The sequence below is a fragment of the Gymnoscopelus microlampas genome (genome assembly GCF_963454915.1).
Source record: "Gymnoscopelus microlampas genome assembly, chromosome: 6".
Lineage (NCBI taxonomy): Eukaryota > Metazoa > Chordata > Actinopteri > Myctophiformes > Myctophidae > Gymnoscopelus > Gymnoscopelus microlampas.
In genome coordinates, this window is record NC_139943.1 from 23,618,774 (window position 1) to 23,637,684 (window position 18,911).

The following is an 18,911-nucleotide window of genomic DNA, read 5'->3' on the forward strand; positions in this document are numbered from 1 at the left end:
CTCTGGTTAATGATACTAAGGTAATTTGTCACATTGGTTTATTATTACAGAGCACAGGGAACTGATGGAATCACTGAGTATGTATACGATGCACACGTATGTTTAATAAATCTACTTATCACTGATGTGTATGAGTGACGTGTACAGTATGTGTGACGTGTGTGTGTGTGTGTGTGTGTGTGTGTGTGTGTGCATTCATGCGTGCATGCGTGTAACCATACCCTGCTATGCCCACCATCTGGGATGTGAGGTGCGGCCATATGTTTGTATAAGTATACAATGGAACCTGACAGGAGAGATGAGCCTGATTTTTACTTCATCATTCCACATAGCATCGCGATGCGTTGTGAGCTTGTACACCTGCTATTTTAGGCGCATGATATCGTCGTATGACAAAGCATAAATTTAGCAATATGGACAGGGGTCACTCTGAGAATGTTTGTCAAGGATTATGTCATGCTTTTTAAACCTTTGTTCCGAAGAACGTCATGGACATTGGACACCGAAACTGAAATAAAGAACTGTGTTTTAGGAACTACACTGCAATGTGCTGACTCTATTTCTATAGATCTCTCCAGCGCCTTCCCTAAAGTTTGGATTTGCGTTCTGAGCCTATATCTCCACCCCTGTTTACTGAGAACAAGGAAATGTTTGTACGTACACTATACTGTTTGAGGGGATATGCAAAGTAAGAAATCCAATAACATATGTTATGGTACGAGTACTGAGTACTCGTACTACTCTAAATATACATACTGTCTGCCTAATGCAGCAAGTACTGTATCTCCAAGACAAATCCATGTACATTTACATTTACTGTACATGGTGATTAAATGCATTCTAAGTCCCTCAAGGAGTCCAAGTTCACTCCCGAGTTCCTTGAGCAGTTAATTCTTGGCAGCCACAAACTTCCTGTGACTGTGAACCCCACTTCAAAACCTCCAGAGAGTATCATTTCTCCTCTCTTCCCTCTCTGTCTGTCATCTGGTTAGTCAGTCACTCTGACTAATTACAGTTTAATAGCTACAAGCTGCTCCGCCTTGTTATTATACACATAAGCCCTATAAAAAAAATAAAAACATGTTGCATCATGACATATTGTGAGCTTGTAGATCTGCTATTTTCACCTCCTTTTTTATGTTTGAAAAATATTCCTATAATGACATACCCAAAACAGTGATGCCAGGTTGAAAGTGTTTTTTAACTGCCAGGCTACAGCAGCAACTACTGTAGCAGAGACAACATGTTAATTTGACCCCTCAATAACTCCCTCCTGGGATACTTATTGTAGTTCATACCTCTCTCTCTCTCTCTCTCTCTCTCTCTCTCTCTCTCTCTCTCTCTCTCTCTCTCTCTCTCTCTCTCTCTCTCTCTCTCTCTCTCTCTCTCTCTCTCTCTCTCTCTCTCTCTCTCCCTCCCTCCCTCTGGGTGCATTTGTGCTACATCAGTTTCAAGCCTGCAGGGTCAGCCGCCCCCTTTACCCTGTGATTGTTGCCAGGTCGTCTGTCTAGTGTCAGCAGGGACACCTGTCCCGTTAACCAGTTGCAGAGAGACTGTGACGTCGTGGACTGTGAGGTGTTGTAGACTAAATATACATCTGTGGGGTTATGCAACGTTGCTCAGGATAGGCTTGAACTGAAGAGTGTCCTGAGAGGGCAATTTATCGAATTTCAGCAGGTGTAGAGAGCCCGATTTAACACAGACATCTGTGATAGGAGGAGGCACCTGCTTCATGACCCCAATGACACATCATTGCTCCACATCCAACACCCTCTCTGTCTTCTACTAACGAGATGGTGCATAAATAGCTGCTTGTTGAAAGATGAGGGGTAACTGCATCGCATCCAACTAGAGTGCAGCCACACTTACATGTTTACAGTATCTGTTATCAGGGTGGAGGTATAACTACTCCAACAACTGTACAGGGAATAGTGCAATCTGGATGGGTAATTTAACTCTAGTCTTGCAGTAGACAATGGATTAAATACAATGTCTGGGGTGCAACTATTGAAAAGTGGTTAATAAATCCAACAGTAGAGAAAACAATATGATTGAATTACACATCATTAAGTGAAATGTATTATTTATGCTCAATAAGCTTAGTGAGACTGAATACTGAGCTAAAAATGCAAAGCAAAGCTTGTGTGCTCGCTTTGCAGTTCCCTTTTTGTACTGCATCAAATTCTGTAGTAAACTTGAGCAGTCACAGTGTTTGACAAAATGTTCTATTTATATATATATATATATATATTTCAGCATTCATAGTAGAGAACTGCTAGCTTAACTGTTTCTTTATCAGCTTATACTTGTACTATACGTGTGTGTGGCACGCACACATCTCTGCACCTCTGTCTCTCTGTGCCCCCTCCCATCTCTCTCGACTGACTGACTGACTGACTGCTTCCTATTGTTATGGTGATGAGGTGCATACTTCGACGCATACCTGTTTCTGGAGTCAAGTGGAACCAGTCTCTCTCTTTCTCGCTCTCTCCACACACACACACACACACACACACACACACACACACACACACACACACACACACACACACACAAATAATCTTTGATCTACTTTCAGACAAGGTGCTACAGATTTATTTGCCTTGGCACACTGGACAGGTGGAATGCTCTGGCTTCAGATGCATCAATCTGAGCCTTGAGCTTCATGGTTACAACCAAGACAAATCAAAGTATCATTCCCCAAACATCCAAATTAAATTACATTTAGAGTGTAAATGGGAGCAAAATCTAAACTAGGTTAAATGAAACATACACTGACAAATGTATTTTAAACTATAGCAACAGATTCGTGGACTGTGTGTGTGTGTGTGTGTGTGTGTGTGTGTGTGTGTGTGTGTGTGTGTGTGTGTGTGTGTGTGTGTGTGTGTGTGTGTCTGTGTGTGTGTCTGTGTGTGTGTGTGTGTGTGCGTGTGTGTGCGTGTGTGTGCGTGTGTGTGCGTGTGTGTGCGTGTGTGTGCGTGTGTGTGCGCGCGCGTGCGTGCGATAAATAGGTAGATAGCTCACTGCTCACCATGCCCAAACAAGCCCATCTGCACCGCACATGTTCACAGAGCTCTCAAATATAGAAACATACTATCTATTCAGGATAAACGTGAAAGCCAATCACAGCATTTCTGATTTGTCTCTGCATAGAAGAGCATAGCAGTATGTGTCATTGATACTTAGTGTGTGCTCACAACATTTGAATTTGGGCAAAAATAATAGTTGAACCCCATTTAACTTGTGCAGCTCTAAATCGTTTTGGCATGCTAAGCTAACACAAAATATTACAATATCCAACATCATATGTTTGATTTATGAGTTGATAACAAAAGCAACACATTTCTTTGTCCATCTGTTCTTCTGTCTTTGTACTTGGTCTATTAATATTTGATTTCATCCTCTCATCCCGCAGTACAGACATGCGTCTGTCTGTCTGTCTGTCTGTCTGTCTGTCTGTCTGTCCATCCATCCATCCATCCATCCATCCAAGCAGCCAGAGACAAAAGATAGGATGGGTGGGAGGGGCACGCTGCACTACTGACAGCTGCAGTAGCATAAGAATATATTTCTGTGCATGGAAGAATCTCTCTCTCTCTCTCTATTCTAAGACATATTGACATGCATGGACGGAAGCACATCATATAACATATTGTACATGAAAGCACGTGCGCGCGCACACACACACACACACACACACACACACACACACAGTGTGAGCAGCTGTGAAGCATGCGTATGAGTTATTTCTGTAGGCATTTTTTTTCCCTGAACCCTCTGGCAGAAAGAATATAGAATCCAGTTTGCTCCATTTCTCACTCTCTCTCTCTCCCTCTCTCTCTCTCTCACTCTCTGCGTGCCTCAATGCTACTCTCAGCACCCCCCCCCCCCACACACACACACACACACACAACGACATCCATGTACTTAGCGGGTACAGTTAGCTTAGTGTCTTCATGTGCAGTTGGCATATCAGTTGACATAAGAGCATGAGTGTGTTGCATGTTTTTGCAAGCAGCCTCACACCTCTCTCTGTGACAGCTTACAGCTTCACCACAGTCTACCAGCTTTCACACCACATCACATTTTCATGCTCTAGAGTGTTTGTCTGTGTATTTTTGTATTTGTGTGTACATACTGTACTGTACTGACACTTGGTTATAGACTTGGATGCTGCATTGATGCTGGATTTGAGAAATACAGTTGCACATTGGCATATTATGGCACATTAGGAGTCCACTAGTATACACTTAGGGCTAGCTCTAGCTGTGTTTCTGATAATAATTATTGACGCTCATTTTGTATGTCCATCACAAGCCGGCATGGTGATGACCCCTGGTGTGTGTATTTTCTTAATGTTGTGTCTGCACCTCTAAGAGCTGACAATTAAAAACTGACCAAGAAGGTTACCTTCTATTGTGTTCATAATTTATGTAACAGGTAGCGGAAGTCTACGTTTGAACGTCATGAAGTTTCATGGCCTTGTGTTGTGATTTGAGGTCGATACAGTACAGTGTATAGGCATAGGCAGACAGAATGGCATACAGTACATACACACATGAGGCAGCCTTATTACAATAGAATGCCTTACGGCTCATGTTTGATGGTTAATGGTTTTTAATGTTGTTTTGTTGCGTTCAACAACAAAAAAAATCTCATTTTTCTTTTTTACTCTTTTAATGTAAAATATGTTCGCACTTTATTATCATAATTATGATCAAATAAGAGCCTAATCATTGGGCTATACTGCTGCATCAAGTGAAATGCACTCTTTGACACACAGTCTATAACACAAACACACCCCGACTTGGCGACTTCCCTCTCATATACGCCATCAGCACCATGGACAGTGTCAGTGTTAGGGTCCAGGCCTGGAGCATTGAACAAAATAGCCATCACAGAAAACACAGTAAGCAAGCATACACAATATGTATCAAAAGTAGCAGATCTGGGCGGCTGGCGTAGCGGTCCGGGCACCTACAGTATGCTCAATGTACAGTAGCCTGACAGTGTGTCGTGGGTTTGAGTCCCAATCACAACAGCCTTTGCTGTGTGTCACTCCCATCACTCTCTCCCCATTTCCTGTCAAACTACGGTCATATCAATAAGAAGAAAATTAAAAGACAAACTAAAACAGTTGATGAAAAGAAGAGAAAACAACAACAACCACAACCAGGTGGCTCATGTGTGGTTTTGTGGGGTGGCTTGTAGATCATGATTCATTACATTTGAAAGGGGGGAACCAGCATACGACCCCGCCTTAAGGTCTGAGGGCACAGCCGCTTCAAGATCAAAGAAGGCTTCCCAGACATTGGATTCAGTCCAGTTGTGTCAGCCAGACTACTTAATTGGTACAGATTTACACAATATGTTGCTTTTCACATCTCCAGGTTAATATTGTTGCTATTGTTTCCATTGCATTCTACTCCAGTGGACTTTGTTGTGAAGGTCAAATGGATCATTTTTACCGCAGCTAGGCCAATAGCGTGTGTGAGCGCACACACTCGCACACACTCGCACACACAGATACACATACACACACACACACGTGCGCGCACACGTAAGATTCTTGCTGCCACATGAGCTTAGCCTTGGTGATGATAAGAATTTGAAAATTCAAAGCTGTCAAAAGGTGCTATAGTACTGAAGATGCAGTAGTAATTATGTAGTACCAATGTAGTTCCAGTGTAGTACCAATGTAGTTCCAGTGTAGTACCAATGCAATACTAATGTAGTCCCAGTGTAGTACTAATGCAGTAGCAATGTAATGCTAATGCTGGGTACATGCAGACTGGGGGACGTCTACTGTGATTAAATGTGTTTGATGGTTAAAATTGAAGAACCCTACCCTATGTCAACCTTTCACCCCAATTTTGTAAGTACGCTCACTCACACAAACACACACACACACACACACACACACACACACACACACACACACACACACACACACACACACACACACACACACACACACACACACACACACACACACACACACACACACACACACACACACATATACAGTGGTGACAGTGAATGGTGTTGTTATGATTGATGTAGCCTTTTAGAATGAGCTCATCCCACTGAGTGGCTAATGGCATATAACAGCAGATGGTCTCCTATCTCTCATAAACACACTCTCTCTCTGGTTCGCACGCACGCGCACGGGCACACGCACACACACGCACACATGCACACTAACTCACACATACTGTACATGCACGCACGCAAGTACATATCCACAATTCTACATACAAACAGAAGCTATACTGTACATATGAATGCACACTCACACACCAGTAGGGAAACGGAAATAGTAATACCCCCCCCCCACACACACACACACACACACACACACACACACACACACACACACACACACACACACACAGAGAGAGAGAGCATCAACTCTGTTGAGCCTTTGCTAAATCTCTCTTTCAATGTGGTCTTACTCTCTTCAACAACATACAGAGGCAGAGAGGAATGCAGCAACAGAGACAAAGAGGCTGACAGATCGAAAACATGAAACAACATGGAGGTAGAGACAATGAGGCAGAACGAAAAAGAGACTCAGTGGAGCACAGGTAAAAGTGTGGAAGAGAAAGACAGATGAGAGAGAGAGAAGGAGAGAGAGAGAGAGAGAGAGAGAGAGAGAGAGGAAAGTGTGAGTGAGCTGAGCTCAGCTAAGCTCCTGTGCAGGGAGCAAATTTGAATTCTTATTTGCCTTGAAATAGAAGCAGGGAGCTTGATAAGGCTTTGAGGCACGTGTGAACATTTCACATTTCAATACCACATGCATACTGTACACACACACACACACACACACACACACACACACACACACACACACACACACACACACACACACACACACACACACACACACACACACACACACACACACAGAAATGTGTTAACGTGGTGATTAATAAAGCAATAAGCCTCAAGAGGCAGTGCTTTTTGAACAGTTAAGGGGCGTGTTTAGGCCTTACAACAACCTTATCCGTTCTAAAATCACCCGAAACCATGGCCTCATGTGGCTTTTTGCTTAGATCAGTGGTTCTCAAAAAAGAATTATTTCAAGAACCCCCATAACTCTGAGAGTGTACAAATAGAACCGAATGGACCAAAGGGACCATTTGATTCCATACAGTATGTACACTCTCAGAGTTACAGGGCTGTTAAGTGTCCATTCAGAACCCCATCTAGGAACCCTGAGGGTCCCTGGACCCCACTTTGAGAAAGATTGGCTTAATTTCAAAAATTGTTACCAAATAAGGCAACATGAATATCATAGACATATTCCAATTAAAACAGTTTTTAATAACAATTTCACTACAAGAATAATTTCTACAAGAAAGTAGTCCCGATTGTAAACATGCCGTTGTGGCAGTAATACTGATACATGTGGTCACAGATGTGTGTTTATAGAGCATTTTACAATGGCTTAGAACGTGGCTCAGCCAATCACAACGAAATACCGGAACTATAAGTTTTATAACATCACATCACACATCATACCATAGTTAAATTGAGGGTTACGGAACTGCGTCATGGACAATTAATGCTTTGCGGTTTCCAAAAGGGTTGAAATAGTTTATTATAGTCTGTTGTGATCATTTTAAGCCTCTAAAAGGTAATTGTGCTGCTCACCAAGCATCACCAAAACCACCTCCCTGAATGATCTTGAGGGCAGAGCTGGGAACATACTGTACAACTATGAAACTCATTTTCCCAATTTTACTTATTTAAAACGAATAGCTAACAGGTAAAACATTGCTTGTTAGCTTTCCTCCTTTCCATTAAAACCGGGAAAGCATCTGTGTAATTTTAGATTTTTCTGTAGGCTATTCGGAAATAGCAGATCTACAAGCTCACATCTGCTATTTAAAATCTTGAAAGTGTGAGAACTACAGATTTAGAAGGCATTTGTAGAACTGACCTCAGGTCTTAATGGGTTAACCAGCTCAGTGGCCTTGTGGTCAGAGTGTCCACTCTGAGACTGGGAGGTCAGGGTTCAATCCCTTAAGCCAAGTCATAACAAAGACTATAAAAACAGTACTCAATGCCTCCCTGCTTGGGTTGTATTGGGGATAAACACCCGTCACATACTAGCTAGCATCATGTCCAAGTGGTGACCTGTACTTGTACAGCAAGCTGCCTCAGGCTACAGAAACAGGAGATAGGCTCCTAACCTACAGTATATGGCCACATGGCTCAGGGACCATTGGTTCCGAAGGCTACTTAGGCCTACTTTACTCCTTTTATCAAGATTTGACAAAGACATAAACTTAGCCTGGTGTCCAACATACATACAGTAGCATACAATGTGTGGATATTAGCCTGAAGTGTCAAACATCATGAGACATACAGTAGCATACAATGTATGGATATTGGCCTGAAGTGTCCGGCATCATGAGACATAGCATACAATTTATGGTTATTAAGACCAATTTTCCCTTCATTTCTTTCTTTGTTATGAATATGAAGGTGTTATATGAATAGTGTTTTACTCAAGGGATAAATAATTGTGTGAGCATATGTTTGTTGGGTAATTATTCGACTCTGTACTAACGAGGTGCTTGCTGGTTCCTGAGGCAAAACAGAGATTAACATTTATAATCCATTGTGAGTGAATGCACACGTGTGTGTGTGTGTGTGTGTGTGTGTTCAATCTAATGCCTTGGGGTGAAGTGAGATTATGAAACATGTCTCAACATTTTGCTGGTTGTTTGTTGAATGCCGCACACACTGACCATCCTGTTTAATAGTGCTCTATTAAACAGGATGTTGGTTGAAAGTGCATGTGCGTGCCTGTGTGTGTGCGTGCCTGTGTGTATGCCTGTGCGTGCGTGCATGTACTGTAGCACATCCCTCTCTCTATGGCTCTGAAATAGCCAAATAGATTCTTTCTACTTCTCTCCAATCTGACTCATCGTTCTCTGTCTGTCTTTTGCCCCTCCTGTCATTCATTGACTCTCTTTCACCTGAAACCACAATTCATTCTTCATCCTGAGGCCATGGAGTTAATCTGATTAGACTTGCGTTTGTCTGTAAATCTTGAACAATGACAGCCTATTCTACTCGATAACAGATTAGAGAGAGAGAGAGAGAGAAATAGTGTGTGTGTGTGTGTGTGAGAGAGAGAGAGAGAGAGAGAGAGAGAGAGAGAGAGAGAGAGAGTACAGTAGGAGAGAGAGAGAGAGAGAGAGAGAGAGAGACAGAGAGAGAGAGAGATTCAGTAAACTGCAATGCATTCTAAACCAGAGTAACAATTATTGAATACGAGCTGTAGAGTGCGCACAAAAGAGATGGATGGGGAGAGACATGCATGAATGGAAAGTAAGATGAGAGAGGCAACCAGATTGAGGCAGACACATAGATTGAAAAGATAGAGCGGAAGACATAAAATAATGATATGGGAAAGGAGATATCAGGGAGGAGGAGATAGGAGTGGAGAGGAGTTAATCTAGTAAGGAAAAATGCCAGTGCACATTCAATGCATGCCTGCATTTCATACAGATGAGCAACTTTCATTCATTTCATATTCAAGACAGACATATATAAGACATATTCAAGATTGGTGTTAAGAGAACACATGGAAATAGGTTTGGTTTTGGGGGACTAGATGTGATGTCATGGCTCTCTGGGTTAGAGCTAGATGCAGCATGTGAATGCATACTATAAATAGAACACTGGTTATCAACGTGGGGTCCGGGGACCTCCAAGGGTCCTACGGGGTCCCCAGCTATATAATTGTGATAGGAACCTTTTGTACACTCTCAGGATTTGGCCTAATGCACAGCCTAAAAATGGGGGTCTTTGAAAATAGAATGGCTGAAAATCACTACAATAGACTTTGGCCAGGAGTAACATGATTCCCAAATGGTACATGGAAGCAGATGGAGCTGTGGGGAGGAGGTGGGTGAGCAGCAGGACAGGAGACGGATGGCGAGCTAACAGGGGTTCAGTTTGACATATAAATGCATGACATTAGGGCTGCGACTATTGATTGTTTTTCGATTAATCAAATAATCTTGAAGCGTGTTTTTTCAGGAAAATGAATGAAATCAATGTGAAGCAATTCTAATACGATTTTTTTGAATTGACTAAATCGATTAGTCTGATTAACCACCTAAGTCCTATTTATATTTACTTTGTTGTACAATGGTGTCGCACAAACATAGCAGAAATAGGCCTTCTACTAGCTCACCACACATTGCACCATGATGCATTGTGTACTTGTAGATCTGCTATTTTAGTAATCAATTATTTGTTCTACTGTTGATCCAGCTTTCCTCCCATGTACAATTATACAGTAAAAGCACTGATTGATCCACAAGTGGCCAGATGTCAGATGGTCAGCAGGCTGATACGGACACAAGCAGCTTGTGCCATGCGTTTGAGAGCGCTCTTCATCCTTTGTGGTACGCTGCCACAAAGGCGACTGTCGTTGTTGTCTTTTCTCTGCAGTATACTATCTAATAAAGCAGAAACGCCATGCAAGTGTGAGCAGGGAACCAGCGCAGCAGGAAGAGAGAGAGAGAGAGAGGGAGAGGGAGAGGGAGAGGGAGAGGGAGAGGAGAGAGAGAGAGAGAGAGAGAGAGAGAGAGAGAGAGAGAGAGAGAGAGAGAGAGAGAGAGAGAGAGAGAGAGAGAGAGAGAGAGAGAGACCATCTAGTGAATAATCAGGTGGTGTTCTTTACTGGGAATAAAGAGTGTTTGATGATGCGAATAGAGGTCTCAGCAGCTGAGCGTCTAGCTAACATCAACACACTCAACACTAGCAAGCAGAGACAACAGGTAGAATACCCTAAGAGAGAGAAAACTGTGATGAGGAAGGCGGGGGTGGAGGCTCATAATGTGTGGAGGCTCATAATGTGTATTTGTGGGAGCAACATATAGGCAAACACAGGAGTAGTTCAGAATCATCGATTATTCATTCATGGTTTTTCGTATTGTTTTTAGGCTGCAGGCCCAAAGCTATCCTGTGCCATAAAGCATGTGCTTCCGGCAACATGTCTTTCCCCACTGATTGTTCTTCAATAAATAATATTTTCTTTCGCCATAACGCTTCTTTCTATTTGTACTTCCACCCGGCGGGCGTGCGTGGACGGTCGCACGAAATTCGGCCAAATACACGATAGTCCAGAGTGTGTGTACTACGCACAGCCGTGCTACACATACTGGGTGCCAGCCAGAGCAGGAATAATACAGCCTTTAACCACATGAACCCTACTGTCTCTATTCTGGACATGTCATAGTAGGCGAACCTTTGGCGAAAATATTGTCAACTAAGATATTTGGTGTCGAACAGAAAAAGGAGGGGACAAAGTATAGACCCCTGGGGGACCCTGGTCAATGAAGTATAGAAGTGTAAGTGGTTAAAGGCCAATTCACACTGCCAGCACCGCCACCGACGCAGTATTGATGCACTAACTGGAAGCGTTGCGCTGCCACTCGATGGAAAACCCATTAAAAACACACACAAATATCTTTTACCACTCGGTGACACCTGGAAATACAACAGTGGCGTATCGGAGCTGCTGTGTTATAGGTTTACGGTGAAGTGTTGCACTTTCTAATAAGTCATAACAGTTGTATACAAAACATTAGGGTGAGCAATGCAATGCGCATCTTCAGGTTGGGATATTTCAAAAGTGGGATATTTCAAATGCGTGTCAAAATACGGCTGTGATCAATGCTTTGAGTGAGTCTTAATCTTTCCATTGTTCCAATAACAAAAGTATTTTCCTGCTCCCAGTATTGAGCAAAATAACCTTCTTGTCTTACCTCTCTTGGTGATGATGATACGAAGTAGGGGATTGGCGGAGGAGACGGCTTTGTGGAAGTTGTCATCGTTGTTGATGGGCAGCAGGTCGCCCTGGACATCGGCGTATCCCAGCAACACATCAACACCCGGGATGCGGTGGATGGTCTGAAGGAGGCGGTAGAACTCCAGGAAGCCACCTGGACCGTTTCTCTTCAGGGCAAACCGACGGTACTCTGCCTCGTACTGCAAAGACATGAAGACAAAGTTACCAATGAACTGCATGTGATTCTAGATGTGTTGATGCGGTTAAAACAATAGAAACACTCCATTGATTGACTGATCAGCCTGACTGATACATCCATTATTTGACATTTTTGGTGACGATATTATCGATATTATGGAATTATGCAGCCGATGTGTCTCGATTTTTAAACACTTTCAACCTACTGTCTCTATTTTGGGCATGTCATTATAGACCAAGATTAAAAAAATTAAAAGGTTTTCAAAAATAAAAAAGCAGATCTACAAGCTTACAATGCCTTGCGTTGCAACGTGCTGTGAGCTTGTAGATCGGCTATTTTATTCTCTGCGGAGCGCAGAGGCTAAAATTGGTCCGGTGGAATCCCTGCAGGTGTTTTCAGTTACTCTGGCTGCAGTTACTCTTCTCAGGGCACATTAGGGATGTCCGATTTTATCGGCCTCCCGATATTATCGGCCGATATTAGCATAAAAATTGATATCGGGAAAATATCGGTATCGGTTTTTGAAAAAAAAAAAAAAATTTTTTTTTGCTTTATAAATAAGTTACAGGAGTTCTTACTGTATATGGTGTGTGTGATATGAAATTTGAGCTTACCCTAATCACAATAATCCCCGCATATATCGGTATCGGTTGATATCGGTATCGGTAATTAAGAGTTGGACAATATCGGTATATCGGTTATCGGTAAAAAAGCCAATATCGGACAACCCCGTGACATTCTATCTTTGATTGACAACTCCCTCACACTCCTGTTAGTTTTTGTTCCTCCTCTAGGAGCAGGCCAATTTACCTTATCCCTTTATCATCATTGTTTTTGGCCCATAGGTTTTTGTGACACCATAAAATAGTCAGCATAGCTCCACCCAGCTTAAACCTGACTCGAGGTGTTCCTGTTTAAGTGTTCAGGGTCATTAAGGCCCCTTTTTGTATGCCAGCTGGCCCTGGACCCTACACAATCCAGCCATCTCTCCTGTGCCTCCCTTAGACTGTCTCCCACTCTTCCCTACATCTGTCTAAAAGAAACAATACTTGCAGAAGTTGTGTTTGTTGCTATGGGGCACTTCATGACTCACCATTGACGCACCATTTTCACCCTTATTCAGTATACAATACTAGCTGATTGTTGGCATTGACAAGCGCTTCAGAGATGCTCTCATTCAATGTACGCTTCAGTTTGGTGCGCTATCAAATTTGACATTCTATAATAAATTGTTAAAACATTTCCAGAAAACTGGATAACCAAAACAATCAATCACAGATAGCTAGGGCTGCAAATAACAATTATTTTCATAATCAATTATACTATCCTCTAATTATCCAATTAATCTATGCGATTAATTCAGACCATAATGACACTAGAATAGTGTAACAAGTACAAAATCATGGTAGATGTCAGCACATGTTATCTGACACAGAAAAAGGTCTTGAAATTGCTTATTGTTAAGTTTACCCAGCAGTCAAACACATACTGTAAGACATAACATTTAATTTCATAATATGGAACAAAGACAAATGTTCACATTTTTTAGTTAAGTTAGATCACAATATAAATAGTAGTCTTCAAGAGACAAGAAGGTACAAATACTTTATTTTTGGACGCAGAGTAAAAAGAAACCAACGTTTCGACAGGTTTCTTCAGGGTATGACTTTGACTACCAGTGTGTGCAGCCACCTTCTTGTCTCTTGAAGACTATTAAGATTATTCTGCCGTAGGCCGGCAGCACTACTACTAAGGACGTGCACAGAGTTAGATCACATACAAATTTTTAGAGGGACACATCACTAAACCCGTTATTCAATTACTACATTTTTATTTGAGTAATATTCTGTTAATCAGTTATTCAATTAATAATTTCACTCCTAAAATCATTATCTGAAAACAGGTGATAGACGCTTTCCAATCTTTGTTTAACCACATGAACCCTACTAGCATTCCTATTCTAGGGCGAACCTTCTGTGAAAATAGCAGATCTGCAAGCTCACAATGGGACGCGTTGTGAGCTTGTAGATCTTATATTGCAAATAAATTGGTGAAGACTATAGGGGAAAAGGAACCTGGCACTTTAGGAACTTTAGAATCTCTGAGGTAGAATAGAGTTCACAGTGTTTTCATTATGAAAGTCCACAATAAACCCTAAGCCAGCGTGGACACGAGCTCAACAATGAACAGTGGCACGGCTAATTACTCCTGCCTTTTGGGTAGGACTGTAGACAAGAGACTATTGATTTCTAATCATTTGGGTTTGGTACTATGCCACAAAACAAGAGAAAACAGCAAAAACTCAAATGTGCCAGCGCCCTCGCACACACACGTTGGTATTTCTACACTTGTGAGGACAGCAATGGTTTAGGCCTAGGAAGAGTTTTTGTTTTATTGCCTAATCCTAACCCTACAAGTATTTTCCTTGCAATCATACCTCAAACCTATTTTTTAACCAGGAAACTACAGTACATTTTTCTTGTGGGGTCTGACACTTTTAAACTCACTTGAGGCAAAACACCAAGACAATGTTGTCAAACCATTCCTCTCTTCAGAGACAGCTGATGTTGATTGTAGAGACTGAAACGCTAGCACTAGGGATTCACTATATATTGGTGATCATTGGTAGCCAACCATGTTGATGCATTGGTGCAGAACCAGCTCATCTTAACCTACCTACACAGGATATGTTGAGAACTTGTAGATCGGCTATTTTCACAATTCATTGCACGTTGAAGAATACAGGGCATAAGTAGTTAAATTATATATATATATATATATATAAAAAATGGCAAGTGTCCATGAGGAAAGCAAAAGGCCATCCTGATGACAGGTGGTGGTCATGCGTTGTTCAACAGTCTGATGGTACGGGTGGATGCTGTTCATAAACCAGGTGGTCTGGCCCTTGCTACTACGGTAGGCTGTTTTGCCCCGTCGCGGTCATTGTAGGGGTTTGAACAGTTTGTGGCTGGGGTGGTGCCTGTCCTTGATGATGCGCAGAGCTTTGACTACGCACCTCTTCTTGTACAGTTCCTGCCGATTATTCTATAGATTACTTTTTCAAGTAATTGAGTAATCGTGTGTGTTTTTTTTATCAACAAATCAACATGAAAAAAATAAATTAAGTGTTGCACCCCTAGTTTGTTGCACAGCAGCTACACTGTTGCTTCTCCTATAGGAGTGCTTGTAAAACCAGCAGTACTCGTGCTGGATAAAAGGCTGTGAGATGGCAAAAGATGAAGGAAAACTAAAGTATTGGTGTAAACTAGGAATTCTGACATTATACCGTAATTACCGTTACATTATAATGTTACGTTACATTAGAATGTCTATCATAATCTAGTCAATCCTAACGTTATTTTGCCAGAAGTGAGTGAATCAGTGAAGTCTGTGCGTCTCTCTCTCTCTCTCTCTCTCTCTCTCACTCTTTGTGTTGTTTTTCTTTCAGAGAGACAAGACAACAAGTGCAGAGGTGGCAAGCACCACATGTCTGCATCCAGAATCAATCCAGGGACATAATGCAAATTCATTCGGCAAGCTACTGGTGCAACTCCCCAACACGCTAGTAATGTATACTACTGTAGGCTAACTACGGTATGTCTGAGTCAACTCGATAATATCCTACCAAACAACTGTATATGCTGGGTCATGATGAGCAGATTGTTGACAGACAGATGGACAGACAACAGAACTCTCTGGAGAGTAGATTGAGTGGCTGGAGTGGTTTCACATCATGAATAATAAAAGGAGAGAGAGAGGTAGATAGAGAATGACAGCATGAGAGAGAGAGAGAGAGAGAAAGAGAGAGAGATGAGAAGGGAAAGGAAAGAAAGGACTTTGTAACTAAATCAGGATTCTGCCATGTACAACTTGTAGCATATCCCCAGAGAGACACGTTTTTAGACACGTCGGTGTGGTAGGTATCACACTATTCAACAGGACTGTCAACAGGTCTCTCCAGTAGAACATCCATGTGTCATGTGGACAAACTGGTTCTTCTTTTCGCACTTCTGCTTCCCTCCTCATTCTAGGCTCTCAGGGAGCTGATACCAGATAGGTACTCAGGTCCTGAAGTGGGTGTTCTTCATTATACAAAATACTCCAATCCTTTTGACATGGGGATGTAGCCAGATCCAATCTATTAAGAAATAACTAAGAGGGAATTGGCTCAGATTTGAAAGGAACCTGATGGGTCTCAGGCGAATTCCAGTTGGGTGGCTAAATGGGCAGACCCACTTCTGGGCAGACCCACTTGTCCAGCGGACCCCTTGCAAACCCAAAGACCTCAACTAACTCAATGCATTGTGGGTTAGAACCATCGTTACCCTCTTTTTTCCATTCTCTCGTCATCCTACTTACTTATCTAAGTAAAACATAGGCCTACATTCCTATGTTCGAAAACTATCTCCTCTGTAGGCTAAACATAATTCACAACTGTGTGTGTGCGTGCGTGCGTGCGTGTGTGCGTGCGTGCGTCATTCTGCATTCTTTCTCTGTTTAGTATTGCTCAACAGAGAAACAATATATCAATGTTATCAAGAACAGAGAGAGAGAGCTCTGATGTGGAATGCGGAATTAACCATATCGAAACACAGCATAAGACGACTCAAACTGTGGAGGGAACGACCAAGAAGAACCTCCAGAGATCAGTGGAGATGCTGCCAGTCTAAATAATGAGTAATCAATAGCTGTTAGTTAGCCTACGGTGGGGGGATGCTCAATGGTGTAAAAAGCCTAGCAGCTGCAGGCTTGCTAAAGGCTGATAACAGAGGATGACATGTTTTTATATACACCTTATGTGAGCTTATTTCTAGGGCTGGGCAATATGTTGATATAATATCGACATTGTGATCATCTGGGAATTAGGATATTGTAACATCAAGATATGGCATAAGTGTTGTCTTTTCCTGGTTTTAATCACATTAGCCTTGTTTTATACAACAACAAAAATAATCTAAAATAGCAAAAATCCTAAACTGGTAGATCTTTTTTTTAATTACATTTTTATAATAAAATTAGATATCTCCTTGGACAAAATATTGTGATATTTGATTCTGTTCATAAGGCCCAGTCCTAGTTATTATTTCCCAAAATAATCAAGGATTAAGTGATCAAGCGTGCACACTCACGAACACACACACACACACACACACACACACACACACACACACACACACACACACACACACACACACACACACACAGCTGTGTGAGTAATAACCAGTGGAGATGGTTTTCCAAGATATCATTAGGAAGGAATGCTGTAGGCCTATTTCTTACTTCATAGATAGATAGTAAACAACAGGGTGAGAGAGAAGAGGGTGACATGACAACATCATGGCCCTTGAGGCTCCATGGAGTAAACGCACCCTAGTCCTAGTCCCATCCAGTTGAGGTCTATGGCAGTGGTTCCCAAACTTTTTAGCTCAAGACCCAGAAGACCAAACTCAAGACCCAAACTGGTGAAAATAGCAGATCTACAAGCTTCTAAGGAGCTTGTAGAGCGGCTATTTTCACTACTTCTTTAAACATTTGTTGACTCATTTATGGGATTTCTTAGATTTGTACTTATTAATTAAAAAATCATTTAATTTGTTTTTAATTCATGATTTTTGTGGCATTTTTGCGGATCTTTTTGGAAAATATTTTGAAAAAATAATAATTAAATCAAAGTGTAGGAAACAAATAAAGGGATATTTACTCGTGACCCATAAAAATGTGTCCACGACCCACAAATGGGTCCCGACCCACTGCTTGGGAAACAGTGGTCTATGGGGATGGCAGGGGGGCTCTGCATTTAAATGACCGCCCTACGGTTAGACGGTAGACCGGTGCACCTACATATTTGAGGATAAAAAAAACACTGCATGCGCCCTGCTGTGTTTTTAATAAACATGAATAAACAACATCATCATCTTCATGATTATTATCCCTCATACTCACTTTGCTCTTGACCTCCACCACATTGTCGGTGGTGAGTTTCAACGGCGTCCGTTGGTGTCTCGACATGGTGTTGTTGTCCGACTGGAGCAGCACTGCGGATAAGATCATCCAGATCCACGGCAGTTATATGTGTTATAATGTCCCTCCTTTCCGCCGTGAAATAATAATGGGACACATGGATGATGAGAGAGTAGAGAATCCGTCCGTCTGCCCGTCCGTCCGTTCTGTATTGTGAGTTATCTAATCGGGCAGGGGGGGAGAAAAGAACGCTTCTGTCACTTCTTCTCCTTGCTGCCGATGTCAGCAGCGCATTATTATTATTATTCACTGACAGAACAGCAGGATGACAACAGGACACCCCGGGCCGGGGGGTGCAGGGCGACAGGTGCGGGTCCTCCTACCGTCCTACTGTATCAACACAGACGGCTGTGTGTCGATGCGTCTCTCGATAGCCTGACTGTACTGTACTCCTGTATGATAGCCCTTCCTCAGTAGTAGACACGGTAGTAATAATAATAATGTCTCTCTCTCTCTCTCTCTCTCTCTCTCTCTCTCTCTCTCTTCTGTCTCACACCTCCTCCTCCAAGCTGAGCTCTCCTCCTCCCCTCTCTCCTCCACGCAGTGTTGCCAAGTTTTGAGAGAGAAACAAGCCTATGAAAACAAGTCCAAAAGAAGCGACCCGGCCCTTGCTATTTGAAAATAACTGATCTAAGCTCACGAGTCATGACAACGCGTCGTGTATTTTCAAAAATAATCTTGGAAGAACTTTCTTAAAATGTAATGTTTTTTTCAACATTTTAACAACATAAATCTTGTGTGGGGGGGTCCCTGGCAATGCATAACATGTTTTCAGATGGATCAAAAATAGCCTACATATTAATTTGGGGGGTCCTTGACTTGAAATTGTTTGAGAAACACTGCTTTAAACAACATTAGGAAACAAGCCCAATT

General features: G+C 42.1%; 1 protein-coding gene across 2 annotated transcripts in view; it reads right to left on the bottom strand.

Annotated features, from left to right (window-relative positions):
• The window catches only part of pard6a (par-6 family cell polarity regulator alpha), a 32,484-nt gene extending 13,990 nt beyond the window's left edge, over positions 1-18,494 (bottom strand). For both annotated transcript variants that reach the window (XM_084059830.1, XM_084059829.1), the window contains exons 1-2: positions 17,961-18,494; positions 11,796-12,018 (exon numbers count right to left, since the gene is read on the bottom strand). In XM_084059830.1, the coding sequence (XP_083915956.1) occupies positions 11,796-12,018; positions 17,961-18,068 (331 nt within the window). In that variant the 5' untranslated portion in view covers positions 18,069-18,494. The remainder of the gene's footprint in view (positions 1-11,795; positions 12,019-17,960) is intronic.
• Positions 18,495-18,911: the final 417 nt, after the last annotated feature.